At 39.0% G+C, this 22,021-nt stretch overlaps 2 protein-coding genes across 2 annotated transcripts; one reads left to right on the forward strand and one right to left on the reverse strand.

Annotated features, from left to right (window-relative positions):
- The first annotated feature begins 551 nt into the window (after nt 1-551).
- On the forward strand, nt 552-10,788 carry fam241a (family with sequence similarity 241 member A). Its single transcript, XM_088087287.1, has 2 exons — nt 552-809; nt 5,355-10,788. The coding sequence occupies exons 1-2, from the start codon at nt 660-662 to the stop codon at nt 5,649-5,651; spliced, it is 447 nt and encodes a 148-aa protein (XP_087943413.1). The 5' UTR covers nt 552-659; the 3' UTR covers nt 5,652-10,788.
- A 1,268-nt stretch (nt 10,789-12,056) lies between these two features.
- jkamp (jnk1/mapk8 associated membrane protein) lies at nt 12,057-20,987 on the reverse strand. The gene is made up of 7 exons (XM_042501338.2): nt 20,829-20,987; nt 19,674-19,753; nt 18,886-19,040; nt 17,746-17,952; nt 16,962-17,143; nt 16,425-16,501; nt 12,057-15,191 (listed from the first exon to the last, which is right to left on the reverse strand). Exons 1-7 carry the CDS (start codon nt 20,830-20,832, stop codon nt 14,973-14,975), a joined length of 924 nt encoding a protein of 307 aa, XP_042357272.1. The 5' UTR covers nt 20,833-20,987; the 3' UTR covers nt 12,057-14,972.
- Nucleotides 20,988-22,021: the final 1,034 nt, after the last annotated feature.

Here is a 22,021-nt window from a genome sequence, read left to right on the forward strand (position 1 = left end):
TTTTTACTATATTTGGCATATGGACAAAAGCTATTTCTACTAGGTGTACTTTCATAATTAATCAAAGTTCACATATCCCAGATTGTGATAATAATAATAATGATGATGATGTTAAATAAGCATATTGAAAATAATGCATTTTTATGTTTTTTTTTTTCACCTAAAAACACAGTGGCATCATGTAAAAAAAACTGGCATTTAAAGGGTTAAAATTCAGAAAAGTAATGAATATTTGGTATGATTAGGACTGATTTTGGTTAAAAATCAATTCAATGAAAGTAGAAAATAATACTAAAATATAATATTTTTTAAACAAAAATACAAAATCTTGCCAAAAGTTGTGCCATACCAAACCAAAAAGGATTAAAATCCCGTAAAATACGCAAAATGGTCCGTAAGGGATTAAAAAAAAAAAACAAAGAAAAGAAGTCACCCCTCAGCCACCCTCTACTCCCTCTGATAAATAAAGTACAGTTCCTTACCATCCTCGCCTGTAGGTGGCGCGTGCTGCCGCTGCGACTCCGCATTGGATGATGTTGAGCTCTCGCGGATGTCTCGGGAGCGCGCGGCACGTCTCAGGGCGGACACGGGCTGATCTACCAGCACTCCACGCGCATGTTTTGATTCGTGAAAGTTACAGTTAGTGGACCAGCTGTAAAATGTCCACTGTAACGCAACCGGCACACGACCAGTATGTTTTCCGTCGACGTGAGTTTGAGGAGCCGCCGTCAGAGCACCAGAGGAGATTGCAAACACCTCAACACGTCCACGGAGCGAGACACACCGCGACACACCAGCAGAGACACCGGGTGAGCCAAGTACTGTACCGAGCTAGCTGTAGCCGTTTATTAGATATCATGCTAGCCGAGTGGCCCCGACACGGGACAGTCATGGCCAGGACTCGTGTAGTTGTCCTGTGTCTGAGCTGAGCTTTATGGGTTCCTGTGGTAGAGAAACAGCTCGTTAGTGTCACTTCAACTTCCTGTCCCCTCAGTTTGAACAGTTCGCAGTTATCCCACGGAACAAGCCCCGGTAACAACAGCGCGTGAGCCAAACCCCATACAAAAATCTGACTTTTCAATGTTTTCTTTCAGAGGCAAGTAAGACATTCCTGTCAGAACATGACTTGCATATATTAGGAATGAACACGATTCAGTGTTTCATTCGGGATATGGTTCTTGAAGTTCTAAGCTACTGTACTACTATGAGGTGTATATTTATGTATGTTGTTGTCATGTGTTGGTGAGGCAGCACGGCAATTGTAATCCTTTAAAACCTGAATGGACATCAGTTTTCTTGCACCGCGCTCAGACACCTTTCGACTATTTCGACTGCGACTATTTGAACATTTGAAAAGCAACCAGCAAATTGATATATATATATATATATACATATATATATACATATATATATGTGTATATATATATATATATGTGTGTGTGTGTGTGTGTGTGTGTGTGTGTGTGTGTATTAGAGTGTGACAAGAAAATAACCTAAAACTTGATGAGTATTGAATGAGTATGGAAAAATATCAAGAAAACTTTTTTAATGTATGAATGTTTATCAGTGTATTTAATTATCATAACGATATGTTTAAAATTAGATGACAAAAAATATTTGTATCATTATTATTTAGATTTATTACTTTTATTTTTAGAAAAAAATTAGATTAAAAAAATATTATATTATTATTTCTTTTCTTTTTTTTTTTTTGCTAAATTCAGATTCTTTCAACTTCTTACAAATTCGTTGCTATTTTTTGCACCATTGCCTTCTTTTTTTGTTTTGAAAGAAACTGAGCCAATTTGAGCAGTTTTAAAGTGTCCAATCAAATGCTTTTCTAAATGTATGTACAATTAAGAATGAACATCATGTGACAGGACCTGGTGTTATCTGTTCAGCAATTATTTGTCAGTTTAACAAAGTGGAAAGGTAGCACATTTTATGACAATATTTTAACAAAGTTAAGGGGTGGGGGATATGGCTCTTAAATAATATCACAATATTTCAGGGAATTTTTGCAGTAATAATATTCTTGAAGGTATGACAAAATGCAAAAAAATAAGATATCTGACTGTTCTGGTGGAATTATTGGATAATGATCAGATAGTTATTGTGTTTGTATAGTTCCTTAGTTCATAATTGTATAACCCTTACATTAGTTGTAGTGGTTTGAATTTAGAGCCTTACATTATGCAAGGTTCCTGTGGATCCTTATCAAGTCTTAAAAGGCAAAGGATTCATTAATCTAAAATCAAGGTCTTACATGGTATTAAAATGTCTTAAATCAATCTTCCCACAGTCTTAAAAAAGCGAAGACATGGTAATTTATTTTAGTTTTTAACTTTTTTTCTAAAACTGCAGTGTTAAGTGTGACAATAATTAAAAAAAAATTTTAAAAAAAAAGCTGTCACTGTACTGTGGGTGACAGAGATTTCACTACATGGCTAAAACCCACACAGGGCAATGCATGTAAGGTTCATTGTATTTTATGCAAAAAAAGTTTTCAAACTTGGCACGATGTGAATCAAGGCAGTGTTGCAAAGTTAGACACACAAAATGGAAAACTCGACAACGTCAGGTATTTACCATTTCTGTTCTACCCTTGTCTCTGCTATAAGACAAAAACGTCATATTTTATGTCGCAATAAACATTAGGGCCAAAGTTTCTCCAACCCTAAGTATGTTGGTTTATGTTTTATTTCTTAAATTTTAAGCTTATAAAGTTCATTGTAACATTGGTCTTAAATTGAATGCGAAATGGCAGTTAACAGCATCTTACATCTAACCTTCCTTTGGCTTTAGAAACACTGATTAATACCGAAAGCGGTAGCTTGCTACTCCCTCAAGCTGACAAATACAATCTATTTTTTATATCAGTGTCATTGAAGCGTTTCTTGTAATTCTCAGTTGTAACACTTTCCTGGAATGAAGGTTTCAGTTTATGACTTTGAACTGTGTGTGTACATTTTTAGTTTTCAAACCTGGGTGTAGCCCGTGGTGTTCTGTTTTCTAGCAGGTGATTAGTTTTCCTGCCTGTGGCGATGTCTTTATGGTATGTGAGCAGTTCAGAGAGCAGGCAGGTGGGCTGTGGTGTGAACCTTTGTAAACATGATGGGGTGTGTCTCAGAACACTCGCCAGTTCAGCCAGGAAGTCAATCATTATGCAGTGAATGGGATTTCAGGCTGCTATGAGATTAGGTAACACTATATGCAGAAGGGGCTGTGATAGCACAGATTGAATTGTCATCAGCGAGCCCGTCCACATTAAGAAAGATTGGATTTAGTGTCATGAAAACAAAAGAACATACAGTTTTTAGCTGCATCCATACTTGTGACATTTCACAGAGGTGTCAGATAAGATAATTAATCATTAACAATGTGTATGTGATCCATGCTTGTGAACTGGCACATCTAAATTTGGAGCACAGTGATATCACTTCCAGTCAGTGCACAGATTGAGGAAATGGCCACAGTGCTTTTTTACAATGCATTCTGGAACTGTCGAGGGAGATATTGCTCTAATACGGAAGAGACCGTAATTACTGTTGTTGGACTTGTGCTGTTTTCATGTAAGAATCACTGCAGAGAACTGAGTAACCCTCTGGTTTTCCCAAAGCTTTGGTTCATGAGAGATCATGATAACTGTATGAAAACTAATGATATCAGTGGATTAGAACTCATTTTGACAACACAGCATAAGTTGACAGCGTTTGACACAGTGGAGTGGTTTGTGTGTGTATTTAACTAACTACTTAACCCTTTGAAACCTGCAGCTACATGACTTTTCTCTTGCTGCTTTCATATGCCTTTCATGATTATTAAAATCTTTAAACCTTGAGCAAATTGGTTCAAAAACATGGGAAAAAAAGGCAATGAGGACCTTGGTGAGAAATGTCTGACAAACTGCAAAAAATAAGTGGATTTATATATTTTTTTAAGCTAGGGGAAAAAAGGAAAATGCTTTGGAAAAGCTATTTATAATTAGTTTGATTGCATATTTAAAATCATGTTATATAAGTATTTTAATCTCATTTCAGGTCATTTCCTTTTTATTTAAGCTTTTTTTAAACTCCTGTTTTTTATTCATTTTTAGGTAATTTTCTTTTACTCTTTTACTAATTTCTTGTTCATTTTTGACTGATATCTTATACTGCTTATTGCCTTCTTCTCATGTTTTTGATAGAAATCAAGCCAATTTTCAAAGGGTTAACTAAGGATGTCCTGATCAGTTTTATTTTTAGCTCTGGTCTGAGTTTTCTGCCATGGAGTCTGATCCTTACCTAAATGTTGATTATGTGTCTGTCTGACTCATTGGCCCAGCAGCTGTGGCTCTCTGTCACGAGCTACTTGATCCAGATACTGGAGGTCCTGGCTCAGAACTATTAAGTTGATCAGCCTGAATTAGAAATACAATATGAATGGAATTAAACTGAGAGAAATCGACACAATCAAATCAGCTAGAGAGTTGAACTTTTTGGAACAATAGAAACATGCAGTCCACTTGAGGTTTTTTTGTACCGATGCCAGTTTGTACACAAACCAAACAACAGGGCAGATTCATTTTGACTGATTGTGGGTGTCCAAGGTACACACAATAACAACCGTCAGAGTGCTGATGGAAAGGTTTATCACTGTGACCAGAGCTCAAAGAAACCTCAAACCCTCAATTTAAACACAGCGTGAGACGACTGAACCAGAGCCAGCAGACCGAAAATCAGACTGCACAGTGACAGGGGTTCTAGATTTATGGACAAAAATGAACATTTTTACAAATGCAACAATTAGTCTATTTGACATAAAGTAAAATCAATTGAAACAAATTTTTTTATCATTTAATTGTTTTAGTAAGTTTTCGGTAAAAAAAAATGGTGTCTGTAAGCCTTTATTTGAATATATGTTGTGCTCTTTTTGTATATATGTTGTACTTTATATGTTTTCTGTGACCTAAAAAATGTGTCAAAATAGACAATTGTTTGTTTTTTGCTCGTGGGGAATGTGACTGAGTTGTTTACTCACAGCCACTCCTCTATTTAAGATTGCTTTCTCGTCTGAAACAAATGTTTGCCTGATGAAGGTCTAGTACCAAAACGTTAAAAAATAAAGTGATATTGCAAGTTTGACAGTGTGTGGGAGTCCTTTTGCAGCTTTTTGGTCGATCCGTCCCTCCCTAACGCACCTGTCTCATCTGATAGATGTGAGAAAAGTTCTTTTGTTTAAGTAATTTTTCAAGCAAAAGTGCCAAATAAGAGTTCAGGAGCAGCTCTGTTCATCACCAATGGGGACTTAATGACTAAATGATAGCTTAGGATGTGTTCATGTGTATTTATGACCTGTCCTGAACTTCTCCACAGGCTGAAGGCAGCCGACCCCGACCTGGCCCTCCCAGTGACCCAAGCAGCAGATGGCCCCATGTGGACGACCCCACCACCAGACAGCCCCAGCTGGACGACTGCGAGCGGATGGGGACTCTGTTTGGGATGCTCAACAAGTGTCTGCGGGGGATGGGCTTCAGCCAGATGTACTTTGGGGACAAGATAGTGGAGCCGGTGGTGATCGTGTTCTTCTGGCTGCTGCTCTGGTTCCTGGGGATCCAGGCGCTGGGCCTGGTGGGAACTCTGTGCATCATCATCATCTACATCCAGAAGTAATGAGAGCGGACGGCCAGAGCGGAGCCTGCTGTTTTTTCTTTGTTTATTGCTTCCGTACACGGGACTCATTTCATGCTGATGGTTGTTTGGACTGGAGTCTGCAGTGGATCTGGGGGGGGGGCTGTGGAGAGGGCTGCGCTGTAGTGACGAGGGCTCAGCACGTCTCTAAAGATGGTTTGTTCGGTCATTCTACAGGATTATCAATGTGGAGCTTTTCCTCTCAGTAACAGGAACGCTTTCGTCCCACTGCCTCTGCTCTTATCTTGATGTAATGGTATGGAATGGCTGATTTAAAGGAATAGCACGGCATTGTGGGAAGTCTTTTATTTCTGTTCTAAGGCCAGGAGTCCCAGCACTCAGGAAACAGAACTCAAAAAGTTTGGAGAGCTTTGCTGGCATACAATATGTGAATGTGGTGTGCAAGTGCAGCTGTGATGTATCTCCAATAATCTATCATAACTAAACAGAATGTAAAGCTGACAGTACACGTTATGTTCTTCTGAAACCTTTCAACTGTAAAATGTTTACTTTGAGATGATTCTGGGGATGCACAACATATTAATGGCTGATTATGAGAACATTTTTGTTTTCCAGTGATGGAATTTAAGCTGGTAATTACATTGAGTAATGGATAGATGTTTTGTAGTAGCTGTGAAGAGGGATGCACCTGTGAGATGTTGTCTGGGATTGTTTCTAAATAAGTAAGTGGTCCTTCCTCTCTAATAGGCTTGAGTGGTATGTAATATTTCATACCTTCCTGAAATTTTATCTGGGTATATGGTATATTACGGTTTAAGTGTGCTGCGCGAAATCCCTCAGACAGCGAGTGTCACTCTTAATTTCAGCTTTTCATACTAATAAATACTCAATAGAGACACACAAAATTTACAGAAAGTCATATTCTCACACCTATTTCTTATTTTATTTTATTAATCAGAGAAATACAAGTTAAAACCTTTTAAATTTAACTTTCTCTCAGTCACTGAAGACTGGCGAGGCTTAATTTCCTCATTAACTCATCATCAGCCACAATTCATTCAAACTCGACAGAAACAAAACAGAACCGCCTTGGTTAATCTTTGTAGTAATTTAGTTAGTAAGTCCACTGTTCCAACAATCATCAGCTTCGGCTGAAAATCCTTAATTCACCAAGTTCGATGTAACAAAACATGCTGTTATTCCCCACCGTCTCTCCGCCTGCTGGCAGCCGGCTGTTTACAGTCCTGTAACTTCTCCCTCCACCACTAGGTGTCACATGTCTTTCAGCTCTGCTGCCTGTTCCACCAGTAGAGACTGGAGACTGAGCTCTGGTGATGCATGCTGTGCACTACATACAATGAGTTTAACAGAAAGAGGAGCACATGTATATATGATGTTTTTGAAAAACACACTATCAGAATTTCTAAATACTAGTACTGTATGATTTGGCAGTACAATACCAGTGTTCCATGATTTGTTTTGAGGGGTTTTTTTCCATAAAGTTTTTAAGTTTGAATGAGTTCAGCAGGACATTGAAAGTGACACTCATGTTATATAGTAAACAAGCTAACAGCGCTAATGACGGATTGCAAATATCACAACAGATATCAAACAAAAATGAAGAGACTATTTTTTATTAAGTGACTGTGAGCTGTTAATTCACCACTCGCGGTGCGGCCTCTCTCTCCCCCTGTGCTGCTGCCTGCATGACCACGACTGCTTGTGCCAAAGAGTAGTATGAAAGTCAAGAGCGCTCACTTTGTAGCAAAATCTGGGGACCAAGATGTCTCCAAAACACACTGCACAGCAGACTGACAAGCAAACACAACACAAACAAACTAAAAAAACACTGCTCAACCTGAAGCAATCTTAGGCGATTGAAGAGTCTCCGACTGATGATTCAAATCTCCAACTTTCAAGTGGCAGCCCTACTAAACACCCTGGTACACTTCAGCTTTAGTCACTCTTGAGCTTTCCCTCCTCTGCTCTCGGTTTCTTGGTGCCTGTGCTCGGTTAACCTCCTCCCTCTGTGTATCAAACAGATGATTATCGGCTATTGCTATCAGTCCTGAAATTGCACATAAGCGCATGTCTAGTACATGGAGGTGGAAACCCTCTCTGACAGGAATGTGAAGGATTTCTCACATTCATGGGAAGGTCTGCTAGCTCTCAATGAAACTTAATGTGTTCAACAGAGACAGTGGAGGTCTTGCGAAGAGACAAAACTTTTCTTCCAGTGTGTCTGCTGCTGTTGCAGAGCTGCAGTGTTACTCCCCACATGGCCATTTACACTATACCTTACACTTTATACTATACCTTAACACTGACTATGTTTACATGCAGCCATGTATACTTAGAAAAACGCGCCCTGCTTGTCAGTTTGCTTCTGTGCATCAAAACAGGATTTTGTCAATCTGTTTTAACCTGACTTGTTAGACGGTGTGAATGCAGCCTCCCTCTTTATTCTTTCAGCTACTATCTTTAAAAGTTAAGTGTTGTGATATGCACATTTCTAAAAACCTGCTGATATCTAAGTCTTTAAAAATGTCTTCAGCAGGTGTTTCTTCTTCCAAACGGAAATGTGGGTATTTCTTCTGGGCATGCATCTCTACCACAGCCTTCAAAATATTAGTGAGCTGGTTTCTGTACAACATATCCATGACAACGCACAGAGCTGACCATAAACAGACAAGAGGCCGCCTGTCACAAATTGCAGTAAAAGCCCCGGCTGAGAGGCGTAATTGCTAATTGAGAATATCCAAACAGATTATGCAGTTTACATGTCCTGTAACAAAGTCAGAATATTGTCCTAATCATAATGGAATATTAGTGTGCGTGGAGACGTAGTCACTGCTGCTGAAGAAGTCTCCACTGCAGTGTTCAGCCGAGTAGCTGGCATCACAGTTTGTTTATGTGTAGAGCGACTGATAGAATAACCTTATTATCATATCAGAGCAGATCTTGTTTGTGGATTTTGGTTGTTTTGTGAAATGTTGTGAATTTGAAGTCTGCTTAACATCAGAGTTACACTGTTGTCTGCAACTATGGGAGCATAACACGGGATGCCTCTTTTTAATTATCATATCTGACTGTAATCATACTCCCAAGTCCTGAGATTTATATATCTTATGAAAGCCTTCTCAGGCTGTATTTGTTAGTTGTTAACCATTTGTAACCCAAGCAAATTGGTTTGATTTCTCTCTGAAACATGGGGAGAAGGCAATGAGCAACTTAACAAAACATGGCCCAAAAAAAATAGTAAGAAATTTGTAAACAATAACGAGAAAATTACGTAAGTAAGAAAATAAAATAGAAATAAGACAAAAAAATGACCCAAAAATTGCTTATAACTGAAAAAAGTGTACTTTTTTATGTAACACCATTTAAAAATATATGTATATATGTAGTTTTTTTTACTAATTTTCGGGGCATTTGTTTGTCACCTTTAACTAATTTCTTGCAATATGCAAGATATTTTTTGTAAAGTTGCGGCCTGCCTTTTCTCCTGTGTTTTGAAAGAAATCATACCAGTTTGCTCGAGTTTTAAAGGGTAAAATAGGTCATGGAAGTCATCTGAAGGCAGTACAAGAAAACCAGTGTTGATCCAGGTTTCAAATGGTTAAATTAGCAACTGAGACTGAAATGCAAAGTAGAGAAGGCCAGCCCTGTCCTCTGTCAGTCACCCACAAATGCTACTTTTTCTGTTAACCATTTCCATTCACTGGCATCGTTTTCACAAGACTCTCAATACCCCAGGATGATAAAGGCAAAAAAAGATGTTAGAAATATTTGCAAACTTGTTTAAAATAAAAACAGGGTTACCACATATCCTTAAAAGTCATAAAAGGCATTGAATTCATCAATCTAAAAATAAGGCCTGAATTGGTATTAAAATGTCTTAATTCAAGTGTTAGAAAAAAACAAAAGACTTGGAGACATTGCTTGTTAAAATATCAATAATCACTAATTTTCAAAAGAATAACGTCTGTCTATGTCTGTCTGTAGCATCATCTAACATCATTTAAACCTCCAAAACCTTAGATAATTGGTTTGATTTTTTTCAAAAACATGGCTAAAATGGCAATAAGCAAATAAGCAAGAAATGTTCTGAGAATTGCAAAAGAAAAAAACGTAGGGGAAATAAAATAACCTGAAATGTGTTTAAAGAGAGAGAGAAATTATTAGATAATATATTTATATAATATAATAATTATTAACCATTTTGTCTTTATATTCATTAATTATTATTTTATTTATATTATATAATTTATTTTTGGGGGTATTTTGGTTTTGTTCTGTTTGTTTACCTTTTTTTGTTTGTACTTTTTTTTGTGTGCTTAATATCAGGTAATTGTTTTGTAACTTTTTCTCATGTTTTTGAAAGAAATCAAGCCAATTCGCTCAGGTTTCTAGGGGTTAACGATCTGTTGAAGAACACTCCCTCAGCCACCACAAAGCTTCGCTGGTGATGAGCGGCGCCTGGTTTCCTCCCGACGTGACGCCAATCAGTTCAATGTGGGTAAATTTGGACAGAAATTCTAGAATCCTGTGTTTCTTTTGTCATGGGGTATTGAGTATAGACTGATGGGGGTCTGAATGTTCACCTTTACCATATTTTAAAAAAACAACATTTGCATCATTTTCATTGTTTCCCACAGAAACAGTTTGATTTAATACAAAGCATCTAAATGTGGGGTCATTCTCAGGAGAACTGGCTGATGAGGAAAACAAGCAAACAACAAGCAAAAAAACGATTGCAGTAACTCATCTCACACCTCAGTATCTAACAGTATGGGAGTATCTTAAGGTTTATTTTTCTTTAACATTTTAAGTTTTTTTGTAGTCTCAGGTCCTTTTTACAGCTGTGTTCGTTTGATGATGTGAATGTGCTGCAGATGTCCAGTTTAACTGACCGCACACTGTTGTACACGAGCTCAACTGTAGTCGTCACACTGATTTCAAAGTTTACTACTGAGTGTCAAAGTTTAGGACAAACGTGACTGACGGTATGTCCACCGCTGACTTCCTGAAACGTTCTTGTTTTCACACAAACTGTAATGATTTTAAATGATTGTTTCTAAGGTGTTTGCACTGACCTGTGAAAGAAATATTGAAAATGTGCTGCAAAGTCTGTGATTAAAGCAAGCGTTCCTAAAAATCTTCTGTTGCTGTCACTGCTCTGTGAGGCTGGATTTACTTGCTTTAAGATAAATTTGTTGACATTGTGATGATCAGCAGGTGATGTTCACCATGTTCACCAGCGAAGTTCAGCAGGCAAACATTTGCTAGTTCAGCTGAGGCTGATGGGAATGTCATTCATTTTGTTGGTCCTTGTTCTGAAATCAAATGAGGGATGAGAAGTCAGAGGATCACAGAGATCAGGGGTGTTTCTAGGATTTAAGGTCACTGGGGCCTTAGCCCAACCTCTGTATGGGGGGGGGGGATCTTCCTTTTTGATGAACAGGCTCAATTTTGATGCTTTTTTATGCACACTGGCTCTTTATTCATGCTGGAATTAGTTTTAGCTTTAATTATGAATTGTTATGTTAAATATTAGTAGTAATTAGGTATTGTATATCTATATTGTAGTGATTAATTCAATTACATTTTGGCTTCCTTTTTTATTTAGTTTTTAACAATATTTTTTCTTCTAAAATGTATGGGGATTTTTTTTTCCCCCAGACCCGTAGGGCCTTAAAAATAAAAATAAGCAATTTGAAATGACCAGAAAGTGTAAAAACAGAAATCATCATTGGAGTTTCCAATTTCCAACGGTCGTTGAACACATCAGGTGGGAGGAACACTTTATACATTTTCAGAAGTCACCCAGGAAGCCTCAAGGGAAGCCACCCTCTCTGATGAATAAACAACAGTCCCTTAGACCCTTAGGTATTTATATATATATATAAATAGTGGTGTCATGAGCGGTTTCATGACAGTCATTGAGGAGAGATTCATTTTCACTTCCTGTGGTTGCAGCCAAGACACTGACTGCTGTCTAGCTGAAAGTAATCAGCTGTTAGCTGTGAGGGAGCTGAAGGGAGTCAGTGCATGCAGAAGTTGAGTTTTTAGTTCTAATACCCAGGAGAGTAAAGTAAAGTTTTGATTGCCATAACTGTTTTTATTGTGTTTAACTTCTGTCTCAAAGAAGTACTTTTTAAAGAAGACTGAACACACTGAGTTGAAGTTGGAAAGCAACATTTGATTGTCTTCATGTGCTGCACCCACATCTCCAAAGCTCCAGGATGACTGTATTTACAAGCAGGTTAGACGAGTCCTCTGCTTCACTCTGCTGGATAAAGGAACTCTGCAGCACTGACTGATGGATCAAATGGACGTGTTCACATCTGGTAATGCTTGCTTTGCATACTGGATGGAAGCGGCTTAGATTTGCATGAGGAAATAAAATGACCACAATGACATGAGTGTGTTTTTACCCCTGCGGGTACAGACTGTTTGTGTGACTGACAGCAGGTGTTTATTTAAGATGTGTACGGGTGAGTCATAAATACTTTGAGCTCATGCATACAGGTTATCAGAGCACATAGAATTATACAGGCTGCTACGTTCAACGTAAAGCATGCGTTTGTAATTACAGTTTGTGTAAAAACACTGATATTTACAAGCTTACACATATTTACAATAATATACACATACAGAACATTAGCAGCTTAAAGTCAACAAACTGCAGCTCTGTGAGGGATCACAGCCTCAGGATCCAGAGAGGACAAAACCTACATCACATGAGCACTAAAATATCAGACAGCTTCTTGATGTAGTAATCAGTGATAGAATGATGTAAAACACACAACAGTGACACCATTTACATGTGTTCTCTGAGTTTGTGCCTTTTATAAATAATCATGTGTGTTAATAGGAAAACATCCATCTTTGGCAACCCTGGAAAAATCAACAGAGTTGTAACAGCTACTGCAGCTCTGGAGAGACTTCCAAAATCAACCAAACAACAAAAATATTCTGTACACCGCACCAAAAAATAGTGAAAACGTCACAACAGCTGGTGATGTTTTCACCTTGTGAGTCTGTATGTCTCACCATGGCAACATGTGGTCCTTGTGACACCAACTGTGGCGAGAACTACCACAGATGTTTTTTATGTATTTGGCCAGCTGTTTATGTGTCAGTCTGTGGGCAAATGTTTGTCAATGTGAAAACGTTGTGACGGTGCAAGATGCAGCCATGAAACGTTACAGGTGTGTAGTTGAGATCGAAATGAAGGTCAAAAAATAATAAAAATAAAACAAACAACTAACACAAGGTGACATTAATACAGACAAGCAAATTACATCAAAAATTGTTTTGAACAAGTCAAGCAATCTAATGTTTGTCCAAGCTACAACCCTGATTAAGAAACGGCTGCACCGTGTTCACTGGGTTAAAAATCTATCTTAAAAATCAGACTATTTTTTCATTGTTAGAAGAATCTTGTAAGACTGAAAGTACCAGGGCTTTCTTTGAGGAAGCAGGATGCTCCTCTCAGTGACTGTAACAGTAATATATGAGCGGCACAAACCGGAGCTAACAGTCAGCTGTCTGTATGTGATGTGATGCACTCGTTATTCAGACATCCTGTTAATCTCTCCACCACATCATCAACTTTCATTCACAACATTTACTGTATTTACAAGATTTACAAGATGGGCGAAAATGCCAAAAAAAAAAGAAAAAAATCATCACACTGAATTAACGTGAAATAAATACAAGAGTGGCACATAAAACGTAAAAAGTGATTTCAGGAACGAGTTAAAATACTAAACACTGTCAAACGTCGGGAGATTTGCTCTGTTCTGGATCACTCCAGATCAAATCCTTAGTACGCTGCAGGGATGAGGTTATTCTGTAGGCCAACGTGGAAGTTAGCATCACCATGGTAACCCCGACAAGTAGCCAATTTGAGTCTTCCATTGGATTTTGAATCACAATAGAAAATAAGCTCTGTGGGAAACAAAAGTTTATGATACTTTCAAGTTTTGTTCAGCGAGATAATTGCACAAATGACCAACACTTTGAGCATTTTTGAGGCCTAAATCACCACATGTGAAAAGTTAAGTTAAGTTTAGCTCTAAAACTACACCACAGTCACTGACTTAACATCGCCACCACGACAAGACTGTGAAGCGTGTTTGGTGTGCAACAGGTCTTGCATGAAGCGTTAAACTTTTTTTGTTTCATTCTCATGACAACAGCATTTTGGCGGCCTGAAAGTGCAAACTTTTGAAACTGGGTTCCAGATTGTAATCTTTAGAAACTGCCACCCATTCTGTTGCTTTGTGAACTGGCAATGCGCAGATCCTGTGAGAACAGGGGTGTCACGGCCGCACTTCACACAGGCGCGTGTCATTTTTCTACAGTGTTATCACAAAGTTACAACTGCTAGCCTGGCATGCATATTACAGCGTCTACTGATATTTTTGTGGATCTGTGTTCACGACGATCATTTCCACAGTTTTATCATATGAATGTGGATTTCTTTATTTAAACACAAAGACTTTCAGACAGACTTTCCGTTTTTAGTATGGCCGTTCTCGTCTTAACGTGGCCTTAGCCAATCATTAGTGTCCACCTTTTTAAAGACACATAAAGCTTCAGAGAGGACAGCGGGGTATATACTGACATATTTTAAGTAGTAGAGCAAAACATGAAAGTCTCTTCAGCTTGTGTTTAACCACAGACCTTTTTTTGTGCCTCTAACCGAAAACCTATTCAACTGACTTCATGACGAGGCAAACAGGAGTGCTGAAATACGAACTCATTTCCTGGGTTTAGGCCTCATTCCTGCTCCTGTGGTAACTCATCATTGGCTTTTGTCATTAGTGTTATGGATTCTATGAAAATAGATTTTTTTTTAAAGTTAAAAGGTGAATTCACTCTGAATGAACAGAATCATAAGCTGCGAGCATGCTAACATGAAATGCTGTAACATGAGCACTCAGTGAGCAGTTGTCAGTGTGGGCTGTGAGGAGTCATGTTACCCTGGGAACATTTGCATGTTTAACTACTGAAATAAGTTTGCACAGCTGAGTGAACCGATGTGGAAACAGATCAGAGACCACCTGTCCTGCTCAGAGAACATTAACGATAGGAAACCTAGAGAGCTTATTCCTTATTTGCAAACTTTTACTTAACGCACACCTTTTGGAGTCATTCTTGATCATGACATAGTTTTAAATAACAATCCCAGCCACGTGATGTCATTACTTTATGGTCATTGACTGGTTGAGCCAGTTTGATCACGTTAGCTCAGAATACTGAGGGACACATTGCTGTCAGTCCAAAGTTTGGACCGCAGCTAATGTGTGAAACCGTCTCTGTCTCTGTCTGTCAGTGTCCGTTGCCGCCCTCAGACAGGATGCGGCTGGGCTCCGTGAACTTGGCCGTGGCGATGTAGAACAGGGCGGGGCCCGGCACCAGGGCCAACAGCGGCAGGTCCTGCTCCAGCTTGTCCAGTCGGGAGATGGAGATGATGCCGTACGCGTGGAGCAGCCAGTGGCTGAACAGGACCACCAGACGCTTCTTCTTAGCAACCAGGTTCTTAAAAGACTGCACACACAAACAACCACACACACACACACACACACACACACACACACACACACACACACACACACACACACACACACACACAGAGAAAACAGGTCAGAATGAATCACACTGGGACAGCAGCTCCTGATAAACACACTCAACGTGCAGGTATTCTGGGATGCTTCTGATTGGACAGCTCACAGTAGCAGTGTAGGGATGTCAGCGGTCACACGTCGGGGAACACGTGGAAGATAATGAGCATGTCATAGTATCATAAAAGCATCTATTTCATTCACCAACAGATGTGGAAGAGTATCTGGTATTTCTGGATGGTTTTCTCTGTAATTTTGCATTTCTCAGTTTGCATGTGAGATTCTACTATTTGGATTCCCATCATGGCGAGTTTAAGAAAAGGAATACATTGAATTACTTTTAAAAAAAGTTACCAATTATTATGCAATTCAGCGTCGTAGAAAAAAAAACATTCTTAAAATCCTACTTCCCATGTCTGAGCATTTTAAAGACTACTGAAAGATTAATTTATGTCAATTTAATACCAGTTGAGGCCATTTTGCATTTTTTAAGGCTTTAGAATGGGATGTCATAAAAGCTCTTGTAGGTGTAATGTGTAGGTGGCCCAATACTTTTGTCCATATAGTGTATGTATGTATATACAGTGTGTTGAGTTTTCCGTCTTCCTATTTCCTATTTCTATGTCTAGTTTTGCATCTTGTGTTTTTACTATTTACGCTGTTCTTTTTGCTGTTTGTCGTGTACATACCTTGCCTTGATATTCCTTTGCTACTCTTATCTTTTCTAGATTACTGAATCAAAAGTCTTTTAAGTCTTAAGGATATGCTTAAACCCTGTGGTTGTTTTGATGACAGTATAGTCCATAAGTTGACCATTTTATGTTCATTTGGACAAAGTGTTGCGTGAGCGTCCATCGTTTTGCCCTCTGGAAGGAGACGTGTTGAATTCTGCTGACAGTGGCATCTCCAGCTGTGCCGACACGACTGCTGGCATGACTGGCGAGCAGCTAGCTAGCGTGCTAACGAGAACGTGACGTAAGAACTGTGCGCAGAGCCCTTTGACCTTCTTGCGAAAGTGATGGAGGCAGTAATGAAATCCCTTTTTAGATCACAAAAAATACCAGACCCACTAGTTCCACATGTTTAAATAAAAGCATGAAGACAGTAATAGTTTATTTTTCCACACATTAGACAGACGCAGTGCACTGAGGGTTGTTACCTGGATTTCAGAGGCCGACATGTAAACAGCCAGTGTGACCAGAGACAGGACCAGGATGATGTAGGGGAACGCGTAGTCTGAAACACACAAACTGTCACTCACAGCTGCACAGCTCAAACTTAACTATTGTGCATTTTTATTTATTAAACTTTAGAAGCAGGGTCACTCCATGCTAACTCAGCCAAAATCTACAACTTTTCCCAGTTCATGTCATGGATTTTCTTAAAAGAAATATGTTGAAATTTCTATTAAATTCATGGGACATTGCAAAATTCTTTGAAGTTACGAATTTTTGAAGTTTGGCCCTCTGAGCTAAATTTCAGAATTTTTGTGATAGTTATTAAATTAGTAACAGGAAGTCATTTTTAACCAGAACGAAGAATCTGTCATTTTCAAAAGTTCATATCTCTGCTAGTTTTCACTTTCTTGCACGTTTCTTGCATGATGTGTATGAATATACTTCTGTCACGTGTAGAAGCTGACATGGAATGACTCAGCAGTATAAAGAGACCTCAGCAGCACAGCGTCAGCACTCACAGAGCAGCCCTCCTCCCACAGCCTGCAGCACCGTCAGGATGGGGAAGAAGTACAGAGCGGCGTAGATGCTCTTGAAGCGATCTGATTTGCCCAGACCGCACGCGATCTTCTTCACCAGCAGAGGGCGCAGCAGCATCATCAGCACCAGGCAGAAGGCGTAGTAGATCAACACAATGGTGTAGCTGAGGAGGAGGCAAACAAGATAAGAGGAAATTCACAACAATCACAACAACCTGGAGGGTACATGATGACATTACATTACATCCAAAAATTGCAAAAAAAAAAAAACATAAACACAAAAGTCTCCCTAAATCTTTATCATTCTATGATTTGTCCTTTCATTAGTTATTGCAACATCGCCTGAGCCAGCACTCACCAAATTTAACTGCAACAGATACTCAAAGAAGTCATACATGACCTCTGTTTCACAAAACTTCTTACTCAATATTTATCAAATCATAAACATCCAAGCTGCTTAGTTTGAGCATGGTTCTTTAAATAGAACATTTGCCCCCCTTTTTCATGATCTCTCTATTGCTAACAATCAATTTCATAATTACTCCACCTGAAAAAGCATTTGCACCCCCCCCCCAAATCACAAATCACTTCATCCCAATTTAGTGTCATAAACAGAGGTTCCAAGACATGGAATTAATTTCCTCCTCATCTTATTAAACTTTCTCCTTTATCGTTTAAAAAAATCTGTGAGAAATATCCTACTACAAATTAAATCAGTACTAGACTGAAAAGAATAAGCGTCCTCCTGCATGTAGTCCGTACTCACAGAGGGTAGACGGCCTCCTGGGTGCAGTGTAAGGTGTTGACGTAGTCCGGGCTGGGGTTGTAGAGCATGGTGTACCAGTCTGACAGCATTTGGACTCGACACGAGTGGATACTGAGCTTCCCCACGGGCTCTGTGACCAGCAGGGTGACCACGGCCGACACGCTGCACTCCAGCATGGCTGTGATGTGCTGCAGCAGAGCGCTGGAGCTGAACACACAACAACACAACTTCAAACCACACAAAGACCAGGCATTTTGGGTGTCTGTGACTTTTCAAATGAAATCAAAAGGGGAAAATGTGGCGTTCGCAGTGAAGCCACTGTCAGATAAAATCGATTTATTCTCGTGAATTTAAACTTTCGACACCTGGAGCGACATCTTTTTCTCGTGCTGTTTTCAGACACCTTTCACAAGTATTTAAACCTTTCAACCTCAAGCACATTGGTTCTATTTTGTTCAATAACATGGTAAAAAGACGATGAGCAACATGGTCAGAAATTGCAAGCAATTAATATATTTAGACAATTATTTTTAAAAAGCCAGGGCAAAATTTCTGGGGAAAAAAGAAGAAAGCCAGGGAAAAAAATATTATTATCATAATTAAGTATTCAAAATATTTTAAAGCACTTTTTCCTAGCTCATTTCCTTTTTTGTTTTTTAATGCTTTTTTCTATTTGATTTTTTTTCTTCTGGTTTGTGTTTTTTATGTTTTGTTGTCATTTCTTTTTATTTTCAGGCATTTTTCTTGTACTTTTTACCAGTTTCTCATTACTTTTGGGCCATTTCTATTTTCATAGCTTATTGCCTTCTTCCCATGTACTGAAAGAAATCCAAGCCATTTTGCTCAGGTTTCAAAAGATTAATTGAAAAAACTCCTATGTGCTCAGATAGTGACTGGCCATATCAGAGATTTGAGTTTTGATTGGTATCAAGTGTCTGGTTTCAGGGGAACTGAGCTGGCTTTTATTTCCAGCCCTGTATAACACAAGGACCAACCTACCTTAGAACTACTGCAAGCATTCAGTTTAAACTGGGGTCTTATTACACTCTGTTGAAGCGCTTTCTGTGATAATGACTGGGTTGTTCATTAAGTTGTGAAAGCAGAGAGAAAGAGTGTGTGTGTAATTGTGTGTATCCTCACCTTTTTTTCCCAGAGTACCACTCGATGAAGAACCAGTGCAGCACCAGAGGTAACATGGCCATGAAGCCCAGATAGAGCCAGTCGTAGAGCTCAGGGGACTCAAGGCAGCGCTCACACACATACTGCTGGTTGACCCGCTCTCCACGAGGACACACCTGGCAGGAAACACACACACACACACACACACACACACACACACACACACACACACACACACACACACGGCTATGAGTGGAAACAACCTACAAACACTCACTGCAAGCCCAACAGCCACATTTCAAGTCAAGTAAATGTCATGTGGATTTCATGTTTGCCTCGGAGGGCTCTACAGCATACGACATCCCTCACATCAACTCAGAAAAAACTCCCCAAAAAAGCCCTACAATGGGTGAAAAATGGTAGAAACCTCAGGAAGAGCAACTGAGGAGGGATCCCTCTTCCAGGACGGACAAACGTGTGAGAAAAAGAGTCCTCTTTTCCCTCATTCCCTCCTTTCTCTCTCTAATCCAACTCAGGATCTAATCTACATCATTACAATGCATTTCACTGTGAGAACTGTGATAAGTTTAGTTTCTATGGCTCTTATGTATTCTTGGATACCTAGGAGGATATTTTTTTCTCAGTTTCTGAGAAAAAAATATCACATGCAGTCCGACTCTCCCTCGAGCTCCCCTTTCAGACTAATACAGTGATATTGATGAGGCAAGGTGTCTGCACAGATGGATGACAGGCAATCTCACACACATTTCCACCAACAGTCAGACACAAATCTGATGGTGAGTACTCACACCACACTCTCCCTCCACTGTTCTGTTGACCATTATCCTGCCACAGTACAGGCCGGGACATGTAGAGCTCATGGCCACAGCTGCAAGGACACAAAACACCACAACAGCAGTCAACACTGGTATACAACAGGTTGGCAGTGTTACATAAATACACTCTTTTCCATAATGAAGCTGGGTACACCAGAAGTATCAGAGACAGTATGATCATTAGTGGAATTGATCTGATTAGTATTTTCTGGTAACATTAACTACTATATAGCTCATCACTATGCACTGTAGCAGGGAACCTTTGGAAGTCCTTTCTTCCAATGGCAATAAGATTTTTGAATTCCTCGCACTTTACTAAGCTAATTTGCACAGGAATGAATCTTATGATGCACTTTATTCTCTGACTCTTTTTTTTTACTGTTGAGTTTTTCTTCTATTGACCGTCTGTTCTCTGATTTGTATTTTCTGTTATTAGGTTTTAGTCCTTTAGTGTTTTCTAGGCCTGTGTTTTTTTACGTATTTTTTGTTTTTATCTGTTTTTACTCTGTTGTTTTTACCTTGTTTTTATTGTTTTGCTTTGTAATTATTATTATTTTCTACTGTGAGCTGCTTCGCGCTTTAATTTCCTTCGGGAATAACAAAATTGATCGAATCTAATCTAAGATATAAAAATGTTTGTTCCCTATCTTTGCAGTACACTCTGTATTTAAAGGCAATTTGACAGTGGATTTTATATTTACCTGTCAGAGAAAACACACGCACACAGCTTCTAATAATAAATACTGTTGGGGGAAATACTGACGTTAGACAGTTAACGTTACCATGCATACAGCTTTCTGGTGAGAAGCGTAACGTTAACGGTAGCTCGTGACCAACAAAAGACACCACGATAACAGAACAAAGTTTCCGCTACTAGCTCAAATACGACTGTCACTGGTCGGCGTTAGAGGTGTCATGAACACACTCCTCGGTTTATTTGACCAGAGATACAAAATAAAAATATCTCCTGGTGAATCATTTTGGCTGCTACAGCCAGTGGAATGTTGTTAGCTAGCTAGCTAGTTCACTGCTAACGATAGCAAACATCAGTGTGATGCACCACAAACCGTCTAAACAAGATGACTGTTGTAAGATACAAAATAAAAAATGAACGCAACCTTAACTCACCCATCTTGGGGCCAATAATAGTTCACACAAGCTCTCTCGCCTCAGTGCTACTGTGTTTTCATCTGACAGCTGTTATTCAAACCGGATGCGGATGAAATCGAAGTAGCACCATGGGTAGCACAAACCGGAAAACGCGTTCTTCTTCCTCTGGTTTTACTGGCATCCTTTCAAGTAGTACTGCCTCCTACTGGTTTTACTCGTTAACTGTCACCTTATTCTGTTGTAGTCTTTTTAATATCCTGTTGTTTCAAAAACCTAAGTATCAATCTCCATGGAGTCCCCACACTAAAGCACCTCTTTAACTCTTGCCTCCCCTCGTCCCTCTGCAGTCTTGCAATCACTATCCCTCGATCCTCCTCATATTTCCTGCAGCATATGACAGCATTTATTTTATTTTATTCGTTTATTTGACAGCTAATTAAAGCTCATTTACATCTGTGGTCCTTGGGCAGGAGTATCTAAAAACAAACAATAAAAACACATCATGGAGACAACTAAAAACAATAAAAACAGCAATATATCTTATAAAACAACATACTTCAATTTACAGTACATTCTCTTTAAAAATGAGGAAACGTTAATTTACCACAGCATTTTAACAGAGTTCATAAAACTTTAATTTAATTGTGATGAGTACATGATTGAGTTGATTTTAGCCATGATTTCATCCCAGATTTAAGTTCTGCAAAGCTGCCACATTCTCTGATTTTACTTGGTCATGAGTTCCAGGAGGCCGTTGCTGTAAGAGAGAGAGCAGATTTGCCGAACTCAGATGATCTGTAATGTATTACACAGTCACCCCTGTTAGCTGTCCTAGTTGTTCTTCCACTATTTGCACGCATTGATATGAATTCTTTTAGAGCCAAACCGTTGATCACTTTGTACACCAAACACCCAAATCAAAGGTTAGGAGGTTGTAGTTCTTAATGATGTTACAGTAGTGATTGCTTTTTGGCTTTTTATCCAGTACCTTCAGTGTTTGCTTGTACAGTTTTCCCAGCTTGAGTGCAGCTTGTGATAACGTACGACATGGGAGAAAATATCATTAAGTGCAAACAGCTTTGCTGCATCAACAGGTAGCTGGTTTCTTATAAACCTGAAGGTCCTGAGATTAAATCTTACAGTGTTACACAGCTGTTTCACAGGTTTCTTAAAGGACAGCTTTGAGTCTAAGAGTACTCCCAGGTATTTGA

Source organism: Plectropomus leopardus, chromosome 14 (assembly GCF_026936395.1).
Source record: "Plectropomus leopardus strain MGB_pleo_1.0 chromosome 14, ASM2693639v1, whole genome shotgun sequence".
NCBI classification, from domain to species: Eukaryota; Metazoa; Chordata; class Actinopteri; order Perciformes; family Serranidae; genus Plectropomus; species Plectropomus leopardus.